This window comes from Triticum urartu, chromosome 6A (assembly GCF_056163025.1).
Source record: "Triticum urartu cultivar PI428250 chromosome 6A, HENAU_Tu73, whole genome shotgun sequence".
Classification (NCBI taxonomy): domain Eukaryota; kingdom Viridiplantae; phylum Streptophyta; class Magnoliopsida; order Poales; family Poaceae; genus Triticum; species Triticum urartu.
In genome coordinates, this window is record NC_141878.1 from 90,438,199 (window position 1) to 90,463,914 (window position 25,716).

General features: G+C 42.4%; 3 protein-coding genes across 3 annotated transcripts; 1 reads left to right on the plus strand and 2 right to left on the minus strand.

Moving 5' to 3' along the window:
- The first annotated feature begins 335 nt into the window (after positions 1 to 335).
- SAR1 (SUPPRESSOR OF AUXIN RESISTANCE1) lies at positions 336 to 14,156 on the plus strand. The gene is made up of 27 exons (XM_048678823.2): positions 336 to 670; positions 1,414 to 1,546; positions 1,622 to 1,886; positions 2,015 to 2,075; positions 2,374 to 2,531; positions 3,340 to 3,422; positions 4,232 to 4,336; positions 4,985 to 5,082; positions 5,188 to 5,308; positions 5,989 to 6,171; positions 6,261 to 6,453; positions 6,541 to 7,106; positions 7,611 to 7,773; positions 8,845 to 9,107; positions 9,209 to 9,396; positions 9,946 to 10,016; positions 10,094 to 10,434; positions 10,683 to 10,751; positions 10,835 to 11,144; positions 11,231 to 11,362; positions 11,454 to 11,559; positions 11,687 to 11,752; positions 11,874 to 12,012; positions 13,184 to 13,291; positions 13,382 to 13,531; positions 13,622 to 13,795; positions 13,877 to 14,156. Exons 1-27 carry the CDS (start codon positions 456 to 458, stop codon positions 13,946 to 13,948), a joined length of 4,533 nt encoding a protein of 1,510 aa, XP_048534780.1. The 5' UTR covers positions 336 to 455; the 3' UTR covers positions 13,949 to 14,156.
- Positions 14,157 to 15,117: 961 nt separating this feature from the next.
- LOC125514369 (uncharacterized) lies at positions 15,118 to 19,387 on the minus strand. Its single transcript, XM_048679678.2, has 4 exons — positions 18,866 to 19,387; positions 18,402 to 18,599; positions 16,899 to 16,982; positions 15,118 to 16,119 (listed from the first exon to the last, which is right to left on the minus strand). The coding sequence occupies exons 1-4, from the start codon at positions 18,995 to 18,997 to the stop codon at positions 15,451 to 15,453; spliced, it is 1,083 nt and encodes a 360-aa protein (XP_048535635.1). The 5' UTR covers positions 18,998 to 19,387; the 3' UTR covers positions 15,118 to 15,450.
- Positions 19,388 to 20,985: 1,598 nt separating this feature from the next.
- Positions 20,986 to 22,901, minus strand: LOC147964150 (uncharacterized). Its single transcript, XM_087529856.1, has 5 exons — positions 22,572 to 22,901; positions 22,205 to 22,484; positions 21,851 to 22,115; positions 21,546 to 21,765; positions 20,986 to 21,116 (listed from the first exon to the last, which is right to left on the minus strand). The coding sequence occupies exons 2-5, from the start codon at positions 22,336 to 22,338 to the stop codon at positions 20,986 to 20,988; spliced, it is 750 nt and encodes a 249-aa protein (XP_087385982.1). The 5' UTR covers positions 22,339 to 22,484; positions 22,572 to 22,901.
- Between the last annotated feature and the right edge of the window lie 2,815 nt (positions 22,902 to 25,716).

Sequence of the window (25,716 nt, forward strand, 5' to 3'; positions counted from 1 at the left end):
GGGAAGACCGGGGAAAAACCAAAACGTCGAAAACCCCCGAAAAAAACCGTTTAAAAAGCCGAAAACGCGTGCAAAAAAAAATCCGAAGGGAGCGTCCAGAGCGCGACACGTGGCGAATGGCTGAGAGCGCGCCAAAGTGGCGCTGATCATTGCGAGGCTCCCGAAAGAGCGCTCATTAACTAGTTGCTCCTAAATGATGTAACTTTTTTTTAGAGGTTGAAAATGATATAACCAAATAAATATACACAAACGGGCCAGAATCGCTGAAAGACTAAAGGGACTCTAAAGCCGAAAGCCCAACTTGCCGTCACCACCCACCTTAAGGCCCCCAACTCCCAGGCTCTCAAATTTCTCCGAGCTTTTCCCCACATCGTCGCCGCCCAAAACCCACACTCCCCGACCAAAACCCTCCCGGCCTCCTTCTGGCCGCCGCCGACGCCGACGGCGAGGTCGCCATGGCCACCGCGACCTCTACCTCCTGCAGGATAGCGGGCACCGAGGTCCCCATCACGGGCTCGGACAAGCTGCGGTGGATCGACCTCACCGTCCCCTCACCCCCCTCCCCAGCGCCGGCGAGCCCCGCCGACCCATTCGTCTCCGTGCCCCCGCGCGCCGCCTCGGGGTGCCACGTCGTGTTCTCCGGCCGCGACTCCCAACGTTACCTCGCCTGGTGCGTGCTACCACTTTCGCCCCGCCGCCTCGTGCTGTATCGGGCTTTTCTCCCCCATTTTTTGTTTTGTTCTGTTTGACTGGGTGGTTCGGTTGTGCTACCTGGGCGTCGTGAAGCTTTTAGCTAAGAGGGATTGTGCTCAGTTCGTAGATTTTGTTAGGACTGAGAACTGCATTGCACGTCCATGTTTGTGTGGTTGTTGCCAAGCGTAGAGAAACCCTAGGTTTGTGGTAGCTCCACCGAAGAGGCAGCCTTGTTTATGAAATTGCCATTGCATTTGTTTGTGTCAATTTACTTATAGAGCTTTGTACCATCAATATCGTAGTGGTCTAGTGGAGGCCTAGCCTGACACACTGTATTGGTAATGTATATCAAATCAGCATGGCGATGACATGGTGACACTGTCGCTCTGGTAGACCATAACAATAAAAAATTAGTGCAGAAATGTTTAATCTAAGAAATGGTCATGTCCTGATAGTTTGATACCATAACCAAAGTGATTTATATGTACCATCTGACAAACCAATCGAAGATAAATCTTGCTACTGATAGATTGTGTTGGACTGTACCCCTTGAAGAATTTTTTAGAGCCACCAGCAATGATGTTATTTTGGCTTCCTGGTGAAGTGTTTTTTAATATAGATAAACTGGCTAAAAAGACCAGAAAAATGCTATGCTAATATGAAAGCTTCACTGGTGGATTTCATTTTTCTAAAGGAAGAAGATGGTTTCTGTATTTACAGGAGGATTCACGAAGAACACCAAAATGTGCTAGAGGTCATTGAACTCTGTGCTTTGAAGGAGTTCCCAAGCTCTGGACTGCGTTTGGTATTCCAGGAGGCGCTATGTCCATTTGCTTTTATGTGTGAAAGTGAGGTTAGTTTTATGATATCTTATATCAATCTAGAACACTAATACACAATAGACTCAATCTCTTCCATGGTAATGCAGGGTGCCAGGCGAGGCGAGTCTGTATATCTGCTATATGTGCTCACTATTTCTGGAGTTGCCATTCTGTGCAACTTGCGCAGCCCATTTTCCTATGTATCTGGTTCAATACTGTCTCAAAATGACGTAGTTGGATTTAATCTTCAAACCCACACACAGAGTGCTAAGGTTACAGCTGTTAAAGCGAAGCCAGGATGTCTAGTAATTGGGCGGCAAGATGGGTCAATCTGCTGTTACAGTCTTGGCAAATTAGCTCCTAGTTCACCAGGCAAGTTTTCTGATTTTAATTCAGAAAAAGATGTATGCTTATTCATATTTAATGAGATATATATGAAAATTATACCTTATATTGCTCTCACCAAGGTTTTCTAACTGGTATGTTGTCTTTTGCTCCAGGTTTCTCTAATGAGCTCCGTGATGATGCTGGAATCGGGCGTTTGTGGACTCTCATGTCGAGGTACTTGCTTATTTGTTCACCAAACAGCGAGAACAAAAAGTCTGCAACCGAGCTCCACCCAAATTGCGGCTCTAAAATGTGTCATCTTCATTTGTTGTTCCATCGGCTTCACCCAGTGCTAAATAGTTTTTTAGAAGCTATCATACCGTAGTAGCCCTAGCAGAAGATTGGTGTACTCTTGAGTCTTGATACTTCACGCTGTGCACTGTCAGAACTTGTCTAGTAGATCAACAGATCATGTCACACTTTCTTTTTTTGCTTATCAATTTGTGTAATATATGCCTATTTTCTTCAACAGAACAAAGGCTCTGGGGCCTGTACAAGATATTGACACAGCTACTGTAAATGAAAGGGAGCTGTTATTTGTTCTTCATCTGGATGGAAGTTTGCGTGTCTGGGATATTTCTAGTCAGACGAAACTTGTTAATTATAATGTTCACTTGGATGATTTTGAAGGTAATATCTGTGCCCACTTTATTTATTGCATGAAAGATCAAATTTCTTCTGCTGAGGTGTCATTTATGGTATTATGTTTCTTGAAAGATTTCGTTCTTAGTGTTCATTTACATTATATACGTTTCATGTAATGCTACCGTAATGCATATGTAAGCCATAACCTAGACTCTGAAGTCAGTTGATGCTATAGTATTGAAGTCACTCTTCTTAAGTTGCATCTGATCCACAAGCTGCTGCTATGGCATGCACATGTCTATTCCTTGGGATTTGGGAACAAATGGTTGGTTATTTCCAGTTTTTGTACTAAAGTATATCCTAGTAGTTGGCCAAGTGTGGTAATTACTGTTGATCCTAGCATAGTCTTCATTTTTATTTTAGTGAACTGCATGCCATATCTACATGACGGAGGAAAAAAAGTACCATGAGGGAAAAAGGGGGAAGACAGTAGCTATCACGTGGAGCTTGTTTGTCTCCAATAGTCCTCTGAATCAATGTCGGTGTGCTTTCTTACTGCCTCACATTATAACAGCTGCTTCTGCAATTATCTGTTTTCTATGCTTTTAAGGCGTCCATAAGGCGACGCCTAGGCGTCGAGGCGCCCCCCCAGCGCTTTGCAAATATGCCCGCTTTAGGCGCCCCCCCAGCGCCTTAAAGCGAAGCGTCGCCTTAAAAACATAGTCTGTTTTATTATTTTGGCATAATTGCGTTCAAACAAACAGGACATGTTTTAAACTCTGCTTGCATGGATATCTGAATCTTTTGTTGTTGAGTAGTGCCTTTTAATTGAATCATTTTTCTTTATCTTCAGGGCAACCCTCTAGGCTATGGGTTGGTGAGGCTGATGATGATCAAGAACTGATATCCTTGGCTGTTCTGCACCAAGGGACTGTGGTATGCACACATATTGATGTCTGGGCTGCATTTACTTGCTTGTGTACAATGCACAAGTTCTATTGCTGTACTTCCCATTTGATATATAAAAATGAAAGCAAAACAAAACACTAGGTTATAGAACCAAAGCTTTTTAAAATGGCAATGCAGTGTTCTAGGCACAATGTGAGTTGAAGTTGGTCTATCTGGTATGCTCACTGTGCGCCCATATACCTCCGAACTAAGGCATCCTGCTTCATGAGTCGCTCACTGATACTTGTAGTTGGAGTAAATCAGCAAATAGGGGTTTAAGATTTATCGAGGTCATGGAGGAATCAGAAGGATATGATGATGGTGATTTTTGCTTAAGTTTTGCTGCGTGAGGTGGAGTTTTAAATGCCGAAAGGCAGTAAGTGGTGGGAGAATACGATTTCTGTAGTTAAACATGGTTTGCTCGCAGTTTACTGGTTATGGATTATTACACCTGGATGTCCAGCATAGTAGCATGCTAACATTTTTCTTTGTTTCCATGAAATTGTTTTTTTCCGTTTGGTAAACTGTCGCACTTCTGGCAGTAGATATCTGATAGTAGATACACCTCGTATGCCAGCATTCTATGGCTAGATGCGACACCTTAAAGGAATCTGGGGCCATGGCCTTCAGTTTGAACGTCTATTTTTTGCTATTTTTGCATGCTTATGTTAGTCACTATGATTCTCTTTTTGCCGATTGTGGGTTGTGACCACATGACATAATGCGATGGAAACTATTGATTTCTCTCATCAGTGTTGCTGGAAGTAGCTGACTGTTTGCATTTTGAAATTGTAAAGGTTCCAGCTTGTGATCATATTGCTATATATGCCTTCAGTTTTGGTGCTGGCGAAAGATTCTTGTTGTCTCCTGAACCTTCGGTTTCTGCTGTACCTTTGATAGAGGTACTCAAAAGCATCACTCATCGTGATATTCCTTAAGATTATTTGGTCTTCTCGGTTCCCGCCTTCTAAAATATACGAGGAAATTGCATTAGGACTTTGACAGCACTAAAAATGGAAACTTCTATTTCATTCTGTGCAGTGTGCACTAACCATGTGTGGTTGTTTACCACCCATATGGTCTACGGAGGAATTTCTTCGCTCACTATTGAATAGCCTCTACACTCAATCAAATCTGCTTAATATGCACACAGATACACCCTCCAACAGAAAAATAAAAGAGAAGTAGGGGATAAACCAGCATTTAGTAGCTTGTACCTGTCTCGAGGAATCACCTTCGTGCGTCCATAGTTCCTGTTTTATGTTTATTATTGGCATTGGCATCAGTAAATTTGAGTTCTATTTAAAATCAGCAGGAGATTCAGCTCAGGACTTGTCAATCCTGGTACTGTGGAGTTTAAAATGTATATGTTTCCTGAAAGACAATTTTATTGCATTATGGTTCCTTATATTATTGAAATATGCTTCCCGAGTTTAGCAACCAACTAGTGTAGAATGGCTTGTAGCAACTTATCGTAGTTCAGCGATTATGTTAGAAGCTCGGAGGAGCTAATATTTCTCACCTGTTGATGGATACTGCCTTTTACTCAGGGAAAGATCGTTGATTTGAAAATAAGCACGGAAAAGCTTTGGATACTTAAAGAAGTTGGACCAATGCTCTATGAAATAGTGCAGTATAACTCTGATAGGTAAATCTGCTGTCACACTAACCCCTTTTAATCCTTCAACTGGTGGTTATTCTGCATTATCGCCTCATGAACTAAAGAATTGCTTCTTCAAATGACATTGATCAGCGAGGAAATATGTTCATATGTGCTACAAGAAGACGCTATCAGTGAGCAAATGTTCCAAAGTTCTGAGAGTGCATTGGACGATTTGGTTTGGACTGCTGATTCAGTATTCTCATCTATGAAGGTAAATGTAATTCCCTTAAGTTTATTCATAGTTCTTATATAATCTGGCATGTGCTGATACAGTTCTTTGTTAAACTTAGCAATTATGGTAATGGCTTATTCAGTTTCAACTCTGAGCCTTCTTTAGCATTATTTTGTTAGGTTTTCTTGTGCTGTACTCTATTAAATCGCTTTAATTCCCAGTGCATGTTAATTTGTAGCAACTCCAGAGATTCCTGAGAGTTCTAGTTGCTCCCAAGTACAAAAGCTTTATTTAGGTCATATCAACACTAGAGATTCCCAAACATCACAAATAGTCTCAACTATTAAACCTTTTTCTAGAGTCACAGATTTACAGGAAATTTATGTATTTCCTTACCTTTTAGTTATGCACTCAAACTGTTACAATTTCTGTATTTTGACAATGGCTAAAAAATCTATCCATTATCAATCACGACAAGTTTAGCTCATGTGGCAATTCGTCATTTTTTTAGCTAGTTTTGAATTTGTCTTCTCGGATTATGTCATACGTTGATATGGCATATTCGCATGGCTAGAGTATTTTGATCTATACCATAAGACTTCAGTATTCTTTGGCTATGTAGTGTTCTTTCTTGTATTTACCTTCCCTCTTTTGTGATATATGCCTATGTGGAGCTCTCCAATGTTCTTTAGCCATGTAGTTTTCTTTGGTACCTGTAGGAGCATAGTTTCAGTTTTATCTCATCCATGTTTCTGCGGAGGCTGCTGCAACCAGGAGTGAACCACTGTTCTGCTCTCCGTGAAACCTTATTGGAGTACAAAAGGTTTCTATCCGATTCTGAGTTTCAGTCGCTTACAACTAGTGGGCTGCGGAAAGAAATATTATCCATTATAGAACAAGAGGTACTCTATTTTGCTACTTTGTGATTTAGGTCTCCTAATTTCTGATTGTAGTGTATAGCTGAATTTCCACAATCACCTTTTTTATGTAGGGAAGTTCTCAGGTCGCAAGTTCTACTGTTTATCACTGGAAAAAGTTTTCTGCACGGTATCTCCACAACTGGTGCTGGAATAATAGGCCATATGGGTTGCTTCTTGATACGAACAGTGAAGTGTTTGGTTTAATTAGAAAGGGTTCATTTTCTCTCTTCCGTTGTTTGGAGGGTGTGGAGCAACTTATTTATGGTATGTTTCTGCTCTAGCATTTGACATCTCTTACTGAAATTTTAACTCGTCATTTATGAGGGGATACTAACTAGCTTAACATATCAGGTTCCTCTGATGACTTGGGAAATCTCATTGGCCTCGGGATGAACTTATCGAATGATACTGACGGTGAAACCCTTATTGAAGTTCTCAGGTGCATGGGCCATATAAACCATTTGCTTGGGAGATCTTCTGCTGCAATATATTACGAGTCCCTCATCAGTTCTGTTACATCACCAGATGAAGTTACTTCTCAGATATTAAAGATTCTAGAGAGTGGGTTCAGTCCTCAATCTTCGTCGCCCCTCATTACATTGCTTGGAACAGATGCTTATGTAGAAAGAAGGCAGATGGCTCACAAAAGCCAAAGGAAGTTTTCTGTTGAGATGCTACTATCTTTCCATAAGTTGCAATCAAGATCCACATCCTGGTCGGCAGTATTTGATGTGATTGATAAGTTCATGAAGTGTTTGGATACAAAGGTCACTATACAAGAGTTTGAATTGAGAAGACTTTATAATGTAAATTCTGCCTTAGTGGTTCAGGCTACTTCACAGGTTGCAAGAACCATGTTTGAGGCTGCTTTTGATCTATTTCTGTTCCTCAGTTATTTGGTTGGTGTCGGTGGGCAGGTATGCTATCTTTTTAGGGTCTCAACATTTCTGTTTGATGTACATATGCGGCTTTCAACTCTGCCACCTCTGCTAACTAGTCTTCCTATCACAAAAAAACAACCTCAGCTAAGTACTCACAATTTACTGCCATATAGTATGGAGATATATATACTACTTCAATTCAGGAATAGACGATGTCTTACAAAGCATGCAATCAAACTTGTCCAACTTTGACTAGCAATATAGAAAAAAAGTTACTTTGATTGTCATTAAACACATTTTCACAATAATTTAAATTGTTTTGCTTACATGTTCATACAAAAAGAGTACCGGTTAAAATGGCTTCTTGGACACTCTTGCCATATCCCAAAAGTCATCTGTTCTTGAATAGATTTTGTTACTGAGACTATGAGCACTTATTTTCTTGGATCTGTTGGTCTCTGTGTTGTTGAAGTACAAATCAAGCAGAGTACAAGCTATTAAGAATGTGAGCAACCTTTGATAAGGTAAATTTTAAATCAGGTCTCCTTGCTGCAAAGCGATGTTGCTAGAATCAAACTGCAGTTGTTTCCAATGATTCAAGACATACTGGGACAGTGGATCGTTCTCCATTTTGTGGGAATTTCACCAACCACACCACCAACCATCGAGGATTTCAGCTATCAACTTTCTTCCCTCCAGCTAGGTAAGAGTTGCCTAAAAGAAACAGTTGTGTTCTTACACTTAATGTTTAACGTGTTGATTTTTTTTATCAGTGGCCTTTCCACAATCATGAGTATTCCATTTTGCTCTTTTATGACAATAATTTCATAAGAAGTACATGTAAAAGGACTATGGGTATGCCATTTGGATTTTATATTCCAAAGTAAAAAATGGCATATGTGTAAGGTTCAGGGTATAGTGGCTGTGTTTTATGGGACAATGCACACCCTAGCCTTTATTGCTATTGAGGACTCTGCATTAGAAGAGTGCGAAGCCAATTAGCCTACTATGTCTTGCCTTTGCAAGTGATCAGAAAATTGTTTCTTTTATTCATCGAAAGATTGAATTATTATCCATGTTTGTGTGACTGTAGATCGAAATTGAGGACGAGGGTGCCATGTTTTAATTCGGATGGAGAGCAATGTTCTGCTTTTGGTACAAATTTATATATGTAGAAAAGACATAGTTACTGCTAACACATTCTACCTTTTTAATGCCAGTACTACACTATTAAGCATGTAACTCCCTGCAAATCCTAAACTAACGATCAGAGCCTTACTGTGTTGTAATACGCCTTCAACGGTTCAACCTAACATTTATAATTCCATATTAATAACTGGAATATGATGAGATGACTTGGCACATAAACCTTGCAGATAGATGGCTAAGAAACTACTTCCTCCGTTTCTAAATATAAGGACTACATATGGATGTATATAGACGTATTTTAGAGTTTAGATTCACTCATTTTGCCTTGTATGTAGTCAGTATTGGAATCACTAAAAAGACTTATGTTTAGGAACAGAGGGAGTATGTATTAGGTGATTTTGTCTAATCATTTAAGTAGATATTTTGTTCTATCTTTTTGCTTGCAAAGGGGCTAGCTCTTGATTATTTTCTGCCAGTAGAGGCACTGTACATTCTGCAAATAGGTTTGCAGTTTTCTTGTTCAATTTGTATTGCAGTCTATACATGTGTTGTAAATATGTGTAGTTGGGCACATTTTTTATGTAACTTCGAGTTAAGAAACTATTGTTTTTGCTTATCTTGACAGGTATAGCCGATGAGCGGTCTTTGCACAGAAAGCTTGGATCCTCTGATTTTACATTGGCTTGTTTGCTTGATTTTCCTAAATCTGCGGAAGGGGATGATCTGTCACCTTGTTTTCCTAGTCCAACCGAGGTAATCAACTTGGTCAGGAGGTTTAGCAGTTCGATTATGTGCAGAAATAGTGTTGACTGTGTAGACAGCTTCTTGGGTTCCACAATAAATCTGGCAGCAGTTTTCATCCGACATGGTCAATATGAAGCTGCTCAGGTATTATTTTTTCTGCTTGTGGTCCTGAAAGTCATAGATATATTTCATCTGTCGTGATGTTAATGCTAATTTATCTTTCTACCATTTTCTCTCTCCAAAAGAATCTGCTGGGCATTCTTGAAACATACTTGGGCTATGCGAGAGCATCCCAAACTGATCAGGATACTGATATTGCATGTTTGGCTCGCCTACATCTCAGTGGATTTTGCCTTTTGATGCTCGCACATGATGAAGCAAACATTGTTTTGAGAGAATCCAAGGTTCAGGAAGCTATCAGATGCTTCTTTAGGTACTACCTTCTGCTATGCTACTTCTTAGGGCATTTACTCTGTGGACCCGTGAATAGATTTCTGAAGGGCACATGTTTCATGATGATATATCTTCAATACTATGAGGAAATCTTTATTACTTGTGAAGTTGTGATGTTCTTGGTTGTGAGTTACTCCCTCTGTAAACTTCTATAAGACCTTTTAGATCACTACTTTAGGTATTAGTTTACAGAGGGAGTACTATGCAATATCTTACGGAGCTGGTAAATGAATGTAGAACTGAGGCAGCACCAACTGTTAGTTTCTCCCATCAGATCAAATATCATGGCTAGGATCACCTTGTGATAAAAATTGCAGCAATTTTTTTGGGGGCTTTTGAGGGGAGGGATGGGAATCCAAAATTCAAGAAGGAAACCGTGGTCCGTGGAGAAAAGGCAAAAAATCATCATGTGCAAAATGCTTAAATATAATATACGTATCTGGTTTTATCTCTTTCAGATTTCTAATAGTATTGGGCCGTTGACTAATTAATTCTATGGTGTTAATGTGGTGCCTGGGGAGAATAACAGAGCTGCATCTGGGCAAGAAGCTCAGAAGGCGCTGAAGAAGTTCTCTTCTGAAACAGGGTTTCAAATTTCTGGTGACTTCATTTTCTTGACCTTGCGTGCAGTGTAAATCCATTTCAACCATATCCTAACTTTTTATCGGATTTTCCAGGGGAGTGTAGATCTATTTCTTTATGGAGGCTTCATTACTACGAGTGGGCAATGCAAATTTTTGAGCAAAACTCAATGAGGGAGGGAGCATGCCAGTTTGCTCTCGCTGCTCTTGAACAAGTTGATAGCATTGATTTGGACAATGGAAGTGAAGCCGAGGATCTCCCAGAGACTACAGCGATGATTAAAGGACGACTATGGGCCAATGTATTCAAGTACAGCTTGGATTTGAAAAACTTTCGAGATGCGTATTGTGCTATAATCTCAAATCCAGATGATGATAGCAAGTATGTCTGCTTGAGGCGTTTCATCATAGTTCTTTGTGAGCTTGGCGAGACTAAGGTTTGACATTGTTTCATTGTTTGTTTACCTTTATTCTTCCTTGCACCTGGTGACTAAAATTAACCACTTTTCTGCCTGATGTCCATATACACCCATTAATGTGCATTACAGCTGTTAACCAGCCATCCATGTATATGTGCTATAAGACTTGTAGATTGATTATTGCACATTTGAGTACACCGAACTGTGCCACGTCCTGTTCTGACATTTGGTGCAATCATATCTTATTTTGGATTTGTCTAATCAAGGTCATTTGCAATGGTGAGATACCATTCACTGGTTTGGTGGAAAAGGTGGAGCAAGAGCTCTTCTGGAAGGTTGGTGCACATAATTACCATTTTAACCACAACATATGTTTGTCTAGCACAGACGGTCATTTGTTTGTTTTTTTGTTTGCCAGGCTGAGCGCTCAGATCTATCTTCTAAACCAAATCTATACAAAGTCCTTTATTCATTTGAAGCTTATAGGAACAATTGGAGGAAGGCAGCTGGATGCATGTACAGGTATTTTGTTAGATTGAGTAGAGAGGGGGAAGCAGGTGGAGGCCGCCAACTCACTCATGTATTACAAGAGAAGTTGCATGCTTTGTCTACTGCTATCAACTCGTTGCAGCTTGTTGAACCCTCATGTGCCTGGCTCGATTCGGTTTGTGAAGCTGATGATCAAATTTCGCCAAGCAAAAAGCCTCGTAATCTTTTGATGGAGAACTGTATGTTGACTTAAGCTCTCAATTCCTGTTTAGTTTATACCTGTCAACAACAATGTGCTTGATTAAACTTTGTTTCCTGTATACAGCTGCTTTTGGCACAGATTCAGAACTCTCTACATTGCAGTTTTGTGTTGACATTGAAATTCTTGAAAAGGAATACACACTAACAGAAGCACTTTATATGCTTAGTACTGTAAATTCTAAATCCAAAATTTCTGGTACGTGCCCAACTAATCACACACACATTTATCAATTTTGAAGATCAATATTTAAACAAGCTGTGGCCAATTCATTTTTGTGGTACTGCAGAAAGCTATTCTATCGAAGCCTTGACTGACATTCTTGTAAATGAGAATTTGCATGACCTGGCATTCACCATCGTACTGAAATTTTGGAAGGAGTCAGGAATGAAAAGGTGGATTGGTATTCTGATACATAACCTTCTTTTCCCTTGGCCTTTTACTTGTATAAATTCTTGTTCATCACTTTTACGTCTATGAACTAATCTGACTGTTGATGTTGTTTGTACTTTTCTATGATAGAGAATTGGAGCGTGTCTTTGCAGCTATTGCACAGCAATGCTGCCCAAACAGAGTAGGCAGCTCAGGGTGCGTTTAACTGTATTTTTTTCTTCTGGTTTTCAACTTTTCATCTAATCGGCAATGTATGACTATAGATTATAGTAACTGCTGTATACTAAGGAAAAAAATACTTTTCACCTTATTACAGGAGAAATTTGACTGACACTCAACAGCTGCTACTTCTGCCTTCTTCCGAGGATGATGGATGGGATGGCAATAGCAAGACTATTGCTGTGGCCCATCAAGTGCAGGGAAGTTGCCAGTGGGAAACTCTTGAACTATATTTGGTATGTGTATTTTTGTTCTGCCTGTGTTTTATTTTGTACAACTAAAGTGATCTTTTCAAAAGAAACGAGCTTCATCCCATACTAGGTTAAGTAAACCTCCTAAGTATTACATGGAAGTTTATTTTGTTGTTGACCACTGAGAGCAGTCATAACCAAAGTCACCGGCATCTTTATTCGATGCTGCGACCCACGACCCTGATCCGTGCTTCCTGTGATTGTTTATAGAATCAAAATAACTATATAGTCTTTCTTGTTCCACTTACAAGGCAAGGAAAATAAAATGTCATGGCATGGGTCAATGGCACTCTAGATTTCTGCCGTGATGTATCCCTGTCAGAGTGGACAGTAAGAGATATAAGTCTGTTAGTTGTCACCGTTGCTCAAGTCGTTTCTGTAGCTGCATATCTGGAATGGTCACACGGCCTCGACCGTCCAGGCCTCAACTGGCACAACAGCAACGTCAGACTTGGGTGGTTGCTGCCCAGTGCCGTGCAGCGGTTTTGTTGGGGAGCAGGGAGCAGGCAGGGTCTGTTGTGTTGTGGAGGGAAGAGAAATTGGGCCAAGCAAGCCCAGCTGCAAGATTATTCTCCTTTTCTTAATCTTATTTAATTTTACTTCCATTACTTTTCCGAGAAGGCGAGAACATTCTCCTTCCGTTTCGTTTATCCTTTATTTTTTAGATACACTTGGTACCCCTATAGTTGAGTAACTGGGTCATCCACTTGGATTCATTGGCGTCAAATTCCTCATTTAAAATTAGTGTCTCAGAGATTGCTGCTTTCTGTGACCCCGTTCATTGGCCAGGTTAACCTGGTATCCTGGTAACAATGATCACAACAGCAAAATGAAAAGTACCACCTACTTCTGTGCTGCTGCATTGACACAGCAGACCACCACCTGACCTTGTTTCCACCTAGTAACCACCATTGTTGGTTGGTAATTGTTCTGTCAGCAATCATAACTGGAAAAAGTGACATACTGAAATTTAACTTTGATTTTGGAGAAAATAAACTGACACCTGCTTAACCTATCGCTGTACTGCTGAAACTTGCCTATATGTTCTCCCTGAAACTACGCCAAGCCTTTCGTGCTAGTAAAAAAAAATGTATGAATGCAGCTTGTCCATGAACTGCACATATTACAGTATTTTACATGCGGCCTCATTGTGCAGGATAAATATAAAGATTTGCATCCAAGGCTGCCTGTCATTGTTGCTGAAACACTTCTTTACACTGATCCTGAGATTGAACTACCTCTTTGGCTGGTTCAGATGTTCAAGGTGACTTCCTGTTGTACAGCCCATTAGTTTGGTTGACTTTATTGTTTGACACTGCTGACCTTCGGTTTGTTTTGCTCATTGTGTCTTTAGACCACCAAGGGTGGAAATAGGATGATTTCATGGGGAATGTCTGGCAAAGAGGCAGATCCAGCTGCATTATTTCGACTATATACAAGTTATGGCCGGCACACAGAAGCAGCCAACTTGTTGGTGGAGTACCTCGATTCTTTTGCTTCATCGGTAATGGATTGATGGCCCGAAATATCTAAATACAAGACCTTAATGAGTACATGTAGAAATTTAAGCCCTTTGGAATCTCTCTTTTTCCAGAGACCGATGGACGTGCTGCACCGCAAAAAGATGTCGGCCGCCTGGTTCCCGTACACCACTGTCGAGAGGTTTTGGTGTCAGCTTGAAGAGATGCAAAGTGCTGGCCACAGTGCTGATCAGTGTGATAGGCTCAAGAAGTTGCTGCATGGAGCCCTGATGAACCACCTGCAGCAAGTTAGTGCATCTAGAGTAAGGTGCCTCCAGTTCTAGCCATATTCGGTGCTGACTTTATTTTGTTTGCATGGCATTTATTAGGTTGTCGTCGATTCAGAAGACGTACTGTCATCAGTTGGAGGAGGTCAAGGAGTGGAGAGCCAAAGCAGCTGAGATCATGTTGGTCGTGGATTACACAGTCCAAGCATTGTTGTATCTTGTATGTAGGTTTTGTATGTTTTCTTTTCAGAACTAGGCGGCTCTGTATGGCTGATAGTGTCTGTGATGTTCCGTTTGTAATGTGAATATGCATGGCATGTTAAGTTCCATGTCGTTTTGTTGATGACAGATGGATGGTTAGTCAATTATATGTCCCCACTCAGTGCTTTCATCGGCAGAAGCAAAAATTAAAAGACACACAATGTCGCCAAAAAACTGACATATTTTAACTATATGCATCTGCAGAATTTGAAATAAGATCCTATAGTTTCTGGCAATTGATTCCAGGATGTCTGTATGCTTTAGTGCTAAGGGCAAGTTCTTTAGGAGGTTATGGCTGGCTGTGGAAATAAGCTGCCCCCAAATTTTAGGTTGGACTTGTATAGAATATAAGCTGGGGAGGGGGCACAGCTTATTTTCAGTGAAAACTTTATTTTGGGGGGTTCAGTCAAAGCATTTACTCTGGAGTAGAAACTTGAATGTCGATATCGTTCTAGATAATTTGATTGGAAATTTTAAAATCGTGTGTATGAATGCAACAATTCTGCACCCAGGGTCAGCTGCACCTGCTGATGAACAGTAAAAAAATAGCAAGAATGTTTGAAAAATCTAAATTTTTTACACATGAAAGTTTAGAGAATCTTCTAGCTGTGCGCCAAATTTCAAGGTGCTTGGACATTTGAGAAACTTGTGGCAAAAATAACAAATTTGGCTTGTCAAAGAAACTTTTAAAAAGTGCACCATGTACACCGAATTTACTGAATTTTATTTTCTTTCACCACGAGATCGTCAAATGTCCAAACACCTTGAAATTTTGCACGCACCTAGAAAATTCTCTCATTTTTTATGTGTAAAAATTTCAGATTTTTAAATTTTGTTTGCTATTTTTTTTCAAATTTATTGTTCACCGGGAGCAGATGAGCCTGGACACCATTTTGAATTATCGCGTATGTATAGCTTACTTAAACTAGAGGGAGTATGGCATTTCTCCCGGTATTGTGATAGACCAAATACAGTATAGTTTATCTGGAATTTAGAATTTGTCACGGTTGTTTAGCTCAAAACGTGGTACAATTTTCACGACAAAGAGACATCATGAGAGCTAGGCAAGTCACTGGACAAGATATACCAAGGAATTTGTATTTCTGGGCACATAATCAAGAATAAAATGCACAATTACATATGAATGGGGAATTATGTACACGAGGCAATTATTCCCACGCGTATACAATTTAGATGAGTAAGAAACATGCTTCTGGGCACAATTCCTATGGCTATCTGACCCCTACACAAAAATCTTCAAAATGCTGTCTTCTGTTTATCTATTCTCCACATAAAACAACCTGACGCCACCCTTCGTTAGCCTTTTTATATACTCTCCATGCAAAATGAAAACACAAAGGAAGGAGGAAACTCCACAGGAGACATCGGAAGCTGGACAACAATAGCTTCATAGCTCAATTCATCAAATCCAGGAATACAAAACCGTTCCAAAGGCTATGAAGCACCATCGATGCCAATAGGTTGCGTGATCTGGCAAAGACGCCTCCCATCACAACCCCGAGAAATATCAACGGCAACACCCTTTGCACGTTGAAGTGCGCTAGCGCAAACGCTGCGGCACTTAGCAGGATCGACCATGGGAGAGGCATGTATCGCGTTAGAGATGGGAGAAGGAAACCACGGAATACAATCTCTTCCCATATGGGTGCACATACAGTGACTACCACTGCATACAAGGCCATTGCCACCGGGTCACGGGCCACAATGGATTGCTCTACACTGGATACCCCGGCGACTGGCCCTGATGACATATGAACTAGGCTGATGTTGATGTGAGAAAGCAAATTCACCAGTGGGAATAACAGGCACCCCAACGCTACATCCCAATGCCATCTGCCCTTCAATTTGAACTCAAACCAGCCTGGGGGAAGGGGACGGAATCTACCAAGGCACTGGTGAAGGATAGCAATCCCAGCAAGGCCTTCAGTTATGTCCGTCACAAGGCTATATAATGCTTGTCCTCTGTGCGTCAATGTTTCCTTGCTAAAGCCAGCAGCATGAGCCAAGAATGGCACTATCCAGGAACCCACAAGCCAAAATGTCGCAATCCACAAAAACATGACCTGCATTCAAAAAGTATAACTGGCTTAATACCAAATTCATCTAAACTGCTAAGAGATCATTATATTCAATCAAACATTTCCTGTTTAACTGATGTCTTTAGAAAGACAACCAATAACCACCAGGAACATTCAGCCATTCCTTTCTATTATATATGTACATAATACGCTAGCACATGCATCATAACTTATTTTTCTTTAGAGCGGAACATAATTTTATACCCAGCCTGTTTGGAGTGGCCCCTGTGTTGTGGTTGTGACTTTAGTCCCACATTAGAATTAGAGGCCTAAAGGTGAGTGACACGATTATGTAATCCTTGTTGTGTCGTCCCCCATCCCTGTTAGCCCTTTAATAAGAGGAAGCGGCAAAACTCTAAGCGGGGTGCATAAATAGCATGTCCCACGCAGGAGCTGAGTTGGGGACGACAAAAAATATTGAACAGAACATAATGGTAATGCAGAGTACCTTGTTATAACTTATAAGATCTCCTCCACAGTAAGAAAATCATAGGTGGACACGTAAGGGCAATATTAATATCTGTTTGGTGTCTCATATCATATCCAAAATAAAGTATCCACGTGGGTTCAGCATCTTATAGACCAGATTCACATTTAATATGTCTGTGTCCATATACAGAAAATCTAAAGGAACAGGGACAAATTACGTTACGATAAAAACAACAGCTAGCCCTACATCCCGTAGGATATCCAGAAGATATCTGCTAATTAGCAAAATGGATGTCTGATAACAACAAACCTAATAGAATAAGTAGAGAACTAACCTGGGCAATTGTTTGTCCAGTCCAAGGTACCGCCCAGCGCCCATTCCAAAATCTGAATATTGTTTCCTGTAGATTTTCCTTTATCTGCGACATAAATTCAGAATTCTCATTGATTCATAGGACAAAGTCGAAGTCTTAACAATGAAAAGGACTAACAGTTAATATCTGCTCCCTCCGTTCCGAATTATAAGATGTTCTAACTTTTGTTCTGAATAGGATGTATATAGACGTGTTTTAGTGTGTTTGTTCACTCATTTCAGTCCGTATGTAGTCCATATTGAAATATCCTAAACGTCTTATAATACGGAACAGAGGTGATAGCAAATTAGACACTAGCACTGAACAAATATGAGCGCCTGAATCAATCAAATATCTAATGATAGTTGGCAATTAATTTCAAAGTATATTAACTAAGATGAGAATATTCTGCCAAATAAGTACATATCCCACAATGTTTGCAACGAGAGTAACACAAAAGGAGAACATTATGATTTATTTAGTTTTTGAGCAGTGAGAATATTAGGATTTAGTTATACTTGCGAGAGACCGTGCAAGATATCATATCATACAATAACTGGGCTTGTGAGAAAGTGTAGTGCAAGGCCCAAAAATGGCAGGTATTCATAAACTTATAAACGACAAGCACTTTTTCCTATAAATTATTTGTTAAGCTTCATGCACTGGCCAACGTAACGAAAAGTCCAAACTGATGGAAAGGGCTAGGCAATCCACATATACACATCAATACCCCCTCTCACATGTGACGCGGGAAGTTAACACGTGAATAGACTCCGAGCCTCCGAGGTATGGCTCAAGAGGCCTATACGTGGACAGAGGGGGGCAGCAGCAATTTTTGAATAAATTGTGAAAGCCAGGACTTGAACTCAAGACCTTAGGCCCTGATACCATGTTAAGCTTCATGCACTTGCCAACGCAATCAAAAGTCCGAACTGATGGAAAGGGCTAGGCAATCCACATATAAACTTCAACATTATTAAACATCGATATGATCAATTGGTCATCCAAAAGATTCCTTATAAACTCAGATAGACATGCAACCCAATACAGTAGCACAGGGGAAAAAAATATGCACAACGATAGCTATTTTCCTTCAGTCCACACATTGACTGGCACCACACAAACAGAGAAAAGCAAATGTCTATATCGGTAAGAAAATCAATTCAAGTGCAACAGCTAATTTTGTTATCAGGACACCTCCAGTTAATGCTACTAGAAGCAATGTGATTCGTTAACTCAATTTGATGGGAGTAATTCATGAAGTCTCCTTTATTGATTATGAAAAATGTTTTGCCATCTTATCTCTTAAGCTCTCAAATAGTATTTCAAGTGAGCAACTGAACATAGAAATTGGTAGTTTTTACTTCTATTGCTTCGTGCATACTGTGCTTCATTTTGCAGTATCAACCTAATATAATTTACATCTGAAATTCCTATTTGTCAAAACACAATGAAGTTGGAAAGCGAAAAACAAACCAGACAAACCTTCTGCGCTCTAACAAACCAGCCTCCATTTACATAATTCTGATCATCCGTGTTGGGGCTTCCACCGTCTTCCTCCTTCAGATCAGGGTCCCCTGAGATCTCTGCCTGCTCATTGCACTTGAAGCCGGTGCCATCATCAGATGTTGTTGACACGTCCTGATCCTGCCTGAAGCACGAGATGTGAACCGGCCTCCATCCCTAAATGCACACGAGCACAAGAAACAAAAAACAAAATAAAAATCAAATTACCGCAAACAGCATGCCATTTTGACACTAACAGAGCAAACTGATGGGCATGACATTCAGATTGGCCATGTGGCCAGCAATGTTGCAGCGACAAAACCATGCACTGTGATACCCACACAAGGCTTGGCTGCTGAAATTGCCGCAGACAAGCACGACCGGCTACGCAGAAACAAAGTCAAACGGTTGAACCCGAGAGCAGGGGGTCGTTTTGGCCTTACCTTGGTGGGGGCAGCCCCGCGAGGCTTAAATCTGAGTGATGGCCTCTCGGCGGCGGCGGAGGGAGGTGGGAGCCTAACCCTACCGCAGGGGAGCCGCGGAGCGAGAGGGGCTAGGCAGGAGGTGGACGACATGCGTAATCCGCAAGACCGCAACCCGCAGAACCGATTTAAGGCAGGAGAGAGGAGGGCCGAGGGCGGCACGAGGGCTCAGGCAAGGAGGCGAACGGCGCAGCGCGACTCCGGTGACGGCGAGGCGGGGACCAGGACGCGGGCGCGTGCGCATGCGGCCAGCAGGCCACAGCAACGGTGGGGGCGCGGGCGCACCCGCGGCCGGCTAGGGCGATGAGGGGGGAGGCAAGCGAGGCTGCGCGCGAGAGACGACGGGGTGGAGCGAGCAGCGCCGAGGAATCGGGGAGAAGCGAGTGCGCCGACGGGGAGCAAGCGCCGCCGGGAGGCGCGGGCTGCTGGGACCGGGAGGATGTGCGGAGGGATTACGGTTTTTTCAGATTGGTTCATGGAACACATTTCACATGGACGTGGAGTACTTGAGCTCGATCTCAAATGAGCCCCATGAACACTAAAATCAAAAAAAAAGAAATCTGAATTTCTTTTGTGATGAACTCTGACAAATGTTCTAAGTGCTTGCAAATTTTCATCATGAGATCACATTCAATGAAGGCGTGACAAAAAAATGCTTCAAGGCGTGACAAAAAAAACTTTTTTTAAAATAATACATTTTTTTTATTAATTTGCACAAATATTACGCCCAAAAAATGATTTTCAAAAATAATACACCGTCGGCCCACAGCAGGCAGACTGGTCCTAGTCGGCCCACAGCAAGCCGACTGGGGCCTATCTGCTTGCTGTTGGCCGATTGGCCTGTCGTCCACCAGTCAAGTCCAGTTGGCCAACTGGGGGCCGACAAGGTCCAGTCAGCCTGCTGGGAGCCGACAGGAACTAATTGGCCTGTTGTGGGCCGACCGGTGCATGCATACCATATTACAGATTTTTTTGCCCCATACGATATTACAGAATTTTTTTCCGGAACTGTGACGTATTTTCGCGCAACCCTTTCCCATCAATATTTTCCCGCCACCCGTTTCCCGCCATATGTTCCCGCCACCCGTTCCCGCCATATGTTCCCGCCAGCTCTTTCCCGTCACCCGTTTTCCGCCATATGTTCCTGCCTACTCTTTCCCGCCACCCGTTTCCCGCCATATGTTCCCGCCAACTGTTTCCCGCCATTTTCTCCTCTCTACCTATAAAACCCCCTTCAGACGGAGGTGGATAAGCATTCCAGTGTAGTGTAGTTGAGATGTCCCGTTATCCTTTCGATCGTAGTTTTCATCCTGGGATGAGCAGGACTCTTCTGAGGCTAGCTACCGATTTCAGGATGGACAATAGGATAGTTCCATGGGACGAACTCACCGGTAATGACACCATAATGAATGAGTTGGCTCACGAATTACGTAGGTCTGGGTGGCCTGAAAGGACCTATGAGGAGGTACGTAAAGAACTTCTTAGGTTGCATGAAAGGTGGAAGAAGGTAGTGGAGCCGAAGAGTGAAATGTTCAGAAGGACTGCAGAAAAGAATCCATTTTTATGGACCGAGGAGAGCGAGGACGAAGATGATATCTTCATGCCGCCGCTTCCGGGTTCTGCATACTCTAAGGGAAAGAGTTCTTCATCGTCAAAGGGCAAGGTTTCTGCATCGTCGAAGGGCAAGAGTTCTTCATCGTCGAAGTGCAAGGTTTCTGCATCGTCGAAGGGCAAGAGTTCTTCATCGTCGAAGGGCAAGCGTTCTTCATCATCGAAGGGCAAGAGTTCTACATCGATGGAGGATGACGATGATGACTTCATGTAGTTTTTATGATGTATGTTGTAAGTTTAGTCGTACGTACCGTTGATTTAGATGCAGTTCTATCTAGTTGTTTGTACTATCTTGTTGTACGAGCATTATGTTCTATCTAAATATGATGTTGTAGTTCGGATAACAGAGTACTAAAATAGAGTAGGCATATGTCTCATACATAAGTACACAGTCATTTGTCTCATACATAGAATAGACATAAGTCTCATACAAAAGTAGATGGTCATGTCTCTACTGATAGATGGAAGCGTCAGTGACGACGTCTGGCCTGGCGGGGAGGCGGATCTGGAAGCGGCGTCCATCCCAACCTGTTAGGTGGCCTAATGTTACGAGGAGGAATTTTAGACTCTCCCCGGTCATGCTGTGTATCCTGTGTGGGGCCTGGTGGAGGAGTTGAATACATGTTCATCCACTAGGTGTGCTGCGACATCTGAGCATGTATGTTCTCCTCGGGATGTTGATCACTCCCCCACGTATCATGTGGTGCCGACATAGACGCACGATATACGTAGGCTCCTGCACGATGGAACGTTTAGTCATGAAGAATGAGGTCACCTCAATTAATATTGAAAACAATAAATATGAAGACACTTACCTGCTGATTGTGACGGCTGCTCTGGCTCAAACACGAAGCTCGACGAGGGACCGTGCTGCTGTGGCTATGGAGAAAACATGAAGCTCGACGAGGGACCGTGCTGCTGTGGCTGTGGAGAAAACACGAAGCTCGACGTGGGACCATAGTGCTGTGGTTGCTGCCATGTTGGTCAGGACGGGGTGTCCTGGTTGTCGGCTGATGTGCTAGACGTGGACGTGGTTGATGTCGGTGCATGGAGTGACGCGGCTGCTGCCGCTGGTGCTGAACAACGTCGGTTCTCCGGGTGCACGTGATAGCCTCGTACACAGTCCGTATCTTGTTCTGAGTTCGTTCCAAGAAGGGCTGTAGCACTGGACGGTGTTGAAGAAGAGGTCTAGACGACAGTGATCGTCCAAAGGTGGTCACGTCCTCGTAGAGTTCGTGTGTCAAGGTAGCCTGCAAATTTCCATGACGATTAATAATGTATGTCTCTTGCACGTCAAAGTATGTGACAACATTACTTAAAGAAAATATATCTTACCGCGTACTGCATAGAGCCCGAAGTGTCATAGCTCGAGTACATATCCGACGGAGTAGGATCCGGTATCTCCTTTGGGTGGGAGTGCTCAACGATCCGTAACCGTGTTTCGGTCATGTAGCGCCGCAAATAGAGATTGAATTCATTTAGATCAAAATTGTGATTCTCGTGCCATAGATGTGTGTTTGCTGTCTCCCATTCTATAACATACGACTCTAGTCTAACTAGCCAGTCAGCAGTTGTCCTGGTCATGCCCTTCCTTGTCGTCCTAAAATTATGGTGTGTGTTCAACAATTACCTAAAGCTTCGAATGGAGTACTATGAAAGATAATGCAACATTGAAAAACTGGTTAATACCTGTGGATGTATGCTGGCACCGGGTTCTCTATAGGGGGAGGCAGCTCCAACTGCAGAAGACCAAATTGCCTCATAACCCTCTGTTGTGCCATCTCCTCGACGAAGACATCGAAGATGATCTTTGATTTTGTCATCCAGTAATCTCGGTCCCTTGTGCATAGCACAGATATACCACCAGGGTATCTCGCTTGTATGGCTGCCAGATGACCCCGGTGTACGCATCGAACTGCTCGTTCAATGCTGTGTATGCCTTCCTGGTCTGATCACTAGCAAAGCGTCTCTGCAGAAAACAAAAGTTAGTAGCCGCTAGCATCGAACTATCTCTTGTGCAGAAAAAAGTTGCATTAAACTATAACACGGTGCATACCTCGCGACGTGTCCAACACAGACCGAAAGTAGGCATGTCGATGCCGTCAACATCAAACATGGCGTCTATAGGCTCACGAACACGTACATCTGGTCGCCCTATAGAGAACCTCTCCCACGACCACAACTGTAGGAATAGAGGGCATCCAAGAAGGGCTGGCTTTCTCGATGTAAGCTGGCAACCGTTGCACATACCTCGGCATGTAGCCGCTAAGACCGCCGAACCCCAACTCCTCTGTCTGATCTGATCCGCCGTCTGAGCGCTCGCTATCTCGAGTGCCATAGGGATGTAGAGCGCGCTAATAGTGGTGACATGGTTCTCTGTGAACATCACCTTGCTGAAAAGCCACATTAAGTAGGCCTTCAGGCTCCGAGTGATCTGTTCCGCAGTCAACGACGCCCGGAAGTTCTGAATCTGCATTAAGCAAAGAGAAAGTTTTAGTAAGCCGCAGCTATTTTCTGTAAAACCGTATGCACGATAACTTGACGATAAGAGGTAGGGGAAATTACCCGGAAATTGAGCAACCACTCATACTTAGGTCTGTGATGCTCCCATACCGGATCCGGAGCATCCGGAAAACACCATGAAAACGTTGTGTAAGAGCTCGCTCCCAACCAGCCGGTGCATCAAACGGTCCTATGGCATGACCTGCCAATGATAGTCCGAGCAAAAGTGACACATCCTCCAGAGTAGGAGCCATCTCTCCCCATCGGAAGTGAAACGTGTGGGTCTCTGGCCTCCAACGGTCCACTAAGCAGCTCAGCAAGGACCCGTCGATGGCGAGGCGTTTCTCACCCAGGATAGACTCAAAAAGATGCGCGAAAGGTAAAAGGCCGGCCCATTTCAACCTTCATCAGAGAACATTTCAGTTAGTGTCTCCCATTAATATGCATGTCAGTGTGCAAATTAATAAAGCACGTACCGCTGAAGCCATCCTGGGTGTATCATCCATTTTTCCTTAGGAGTGCGAGTGACCAGAGGCTCAAGCTTGCGCTCATACCATATCACACCACAATGACCCCTATCAATGTTCCCATTCAGCAACCACATTCCCGACATTCCTGCACATAAAAAATTCAGAACATAGTGCCACACTAAATACAAATTCATAACATAGTGTCACACTTAATAAAAATTCAGAACATAGTGCGACACTTAATACAAATTCATAACATAGTGTCACACTTAATACAAATTCAGAACACAGTGTCACACTTAATACAAATTCAGAACATAGTGCCACACTTAATAAAAATTCAGAACATAGTGCCACACTTAATACAAATTCAGAACATACTACTGCTAGCTTAGCTTCTTCCTCTCGCCCTTACTCCTCTACTGCCTCTACCTCCTCTTCTTCCCCGGTTGCCTCGTCCACGCCCAGTGACGAAAGTGGGAAAATCCGTGTCCCTATGGCCAAATTCATTGCATAGAATGCATTTCCTAGTCGGACCTTGCTACGTCTTGAGCTTGCGTTGGTTTTCCCCGAAGAGGAAGGGATGATGCAGCAGAGTAGCGTAAGTATTTCCCTCAGTTTTTGAGAACCAAGGTATCAATCCAGTAGGAGCCCATGCTCAAGTCCCTCGTACCTGCACAAAGCGATAGCTACTCGCAACCAACGCGATTAGGGGTTGTCAAGCCCTTCGCGGTCACTTACGAGAGTGAGATCTGATAGATATAATATTTTTTGGTATTTTTCATATAAATATGCAAAGAAAAAAGTGAAGGCAAAGTAAAAAGCAAAACAATATTAAAGTGATGGAGATTGATATGATGAGAATAGACCCGGGGGCCATAGGTTTCACTAGTGGCTTCTCTCAAGAGCATAATTATTTTACGGTGGGTGAACAAATTACTGTTGAGCAATTGATAGAATTGAGCATAGTTATGAGAATATCTAGGCATGATCATGTATATAGGCATCACGTCCGTGACAAGTAGATCGAAACGGTTCTGCATCTACTACTATTACTCCACTCATCGACCGCTATCTAGCATGCATATAGAGTATTAAGTTAAAAATAGAGTAACGCCTTAAGCAAGATGACATGATGTAGAGAGATAAATTCATGCAATATGAAATAAAACCCATCTTGTTATCCTCGATGGCAACGAGACAATACGTGCCTTGCTGCCCCTTTTGTCACTGGGTAAGGACACCGCAAGATCGAACCCAAAGCTAAGCACTTCTCCCATGGCAAGAACTACCAATCTAGTTGGCCAAACCAAACGGATAATTCGAAGAGACTTGCAAAGATAACCAATCATACATAAAAGAATTCAGAGAAGATTCAAATATTATTCATAGATAGACTTGATCATAAACCCACAATTCATCGATCTCAACAAACACACCGCAAAAAGAAGATTACATCGATAGATCTCCACAAGAGAGGGGGATAACTTTGTATTGAGATTCAAAGAGAGAGAAGAAGCCATCTAGCTACTAACTATGGACTCGAAGGTCTGAGGTAAACTACTCACACTTCATCGGAGAGGCTATGATGATGTAGAAGCCCTCCGTGATGACGGCCCTCTTCCGGCGAAGCTCCGGAACAGGCCCCAAGATGGGATCTCGTGGATACAGAAAGTTGCGGCGGTGGAATTAGGTTTTGGCTCCTGTTCTGATCGTTTGGGGGTACGTGTGTATATATAGGAGGAAGGAGTATGTCGGTGGAGCACCGAGGGGCCCACGAGGTAGGGGGCACGCCCTAGGGGGGGCGCCCCCACCCTCGTGACCTCCTCTTTGATCCCTTGCAGTAGGGTCCAAGTCTCCTAGATCATGTTCGGTGAGAAAATCACGTTCCCGAAGATTTTATTCCGTTTGGACTCCGTTTGATATTCCGTTTATCCGAAACACTAAAATAGGCAAAAAAACAGCAATTCTGGGCTGGGCCTCCGGTTAATAGGTTAGTCCCAAAAATAATATAAAAGTTGAAAATAAAGCCCAATATAGTCCAAAACAGTAGATAATATAGCATGGAGTAATCAAAAATTATAGATACGTTGGAGACGTATCAGGCATCCCCAAGCTTAATTCCTACTCGTCCTCGAGTAGGTAAATGATAAAAAGAGAATTTTTGATGCGGAGTGCTACTTGGCATAATTTCAATGCAAATCTTCTTAATTGTGGTATGAATATTCA

Excerpts from the sequence above, each read along its gene's own strand:
- SAR1 (XM_048678823.2), top strand. The coding sequence starts at position 456 with ATGGCCACCGCGACCTCTACCTCCTGCAGGATAGCGGGCACCGAGGTC. Across the intron at positions 6,172-6,260 it reads TATCCATTATAGAACAAGAG|GGAAGTTCTCAGGTCGCAAG; the intron begins GTACTCTATTTT and ends TTTTTTATGTAG. Across the intron at positions 7,107-7,610 it reads TGGTTGGTGTCGGTGGGCAG|GTCTCCTTGCTGCAAAGCGA; the intron begins GTATGCTATCTT and ends ATTTTAAATCAG.
- LOC147964150 (XM_087529856.1), bottom strand. The coding sequence starts at position 22,338 with ATGACAAAATCAAAGATCATCTTCGATGTCTTCGTCGAGGAGATGGCA. Across the intron at positions 22,116-22,204 it reads GTGCCAGCATACATCCACAG|GACGACAAGGAAGGGCATGA; the intron begins GTATTAACCAGT and ends CCATAATTTTAG. Across the intron at positions 21,766-21,850 it reads CGGGCTCTATGCAGTACGCG|GCTACCTTGACACACGAACT; the intron begins GTAAGATATATT and ends GGAAATTTGCAG.
- LOC125514369 (XM_048679678.2), bottom strand. The coding sequence starts at position 18,997 with ATGTCGTCCACCTCCTGCCTAGCCCCTCTCGCTCCGCGGCTCCCCTGC. Across the intron at positions 18,600-18,865 it reads GCGGGGCTGCCCCCACCAAG|GGATGGAGGCCGGTTCACAT; the intron begins GTAAGGCCAAAA and ends GTGTGCATTTAG. Across the intron at positions 16,983-18,401 it reads GGTTTGTTAGAGCGCAGAAG|ATAAAGGAAAATCTACAGGA; the intron begins GTTTGTCTGGTT and ends TTTATGTCGCAG.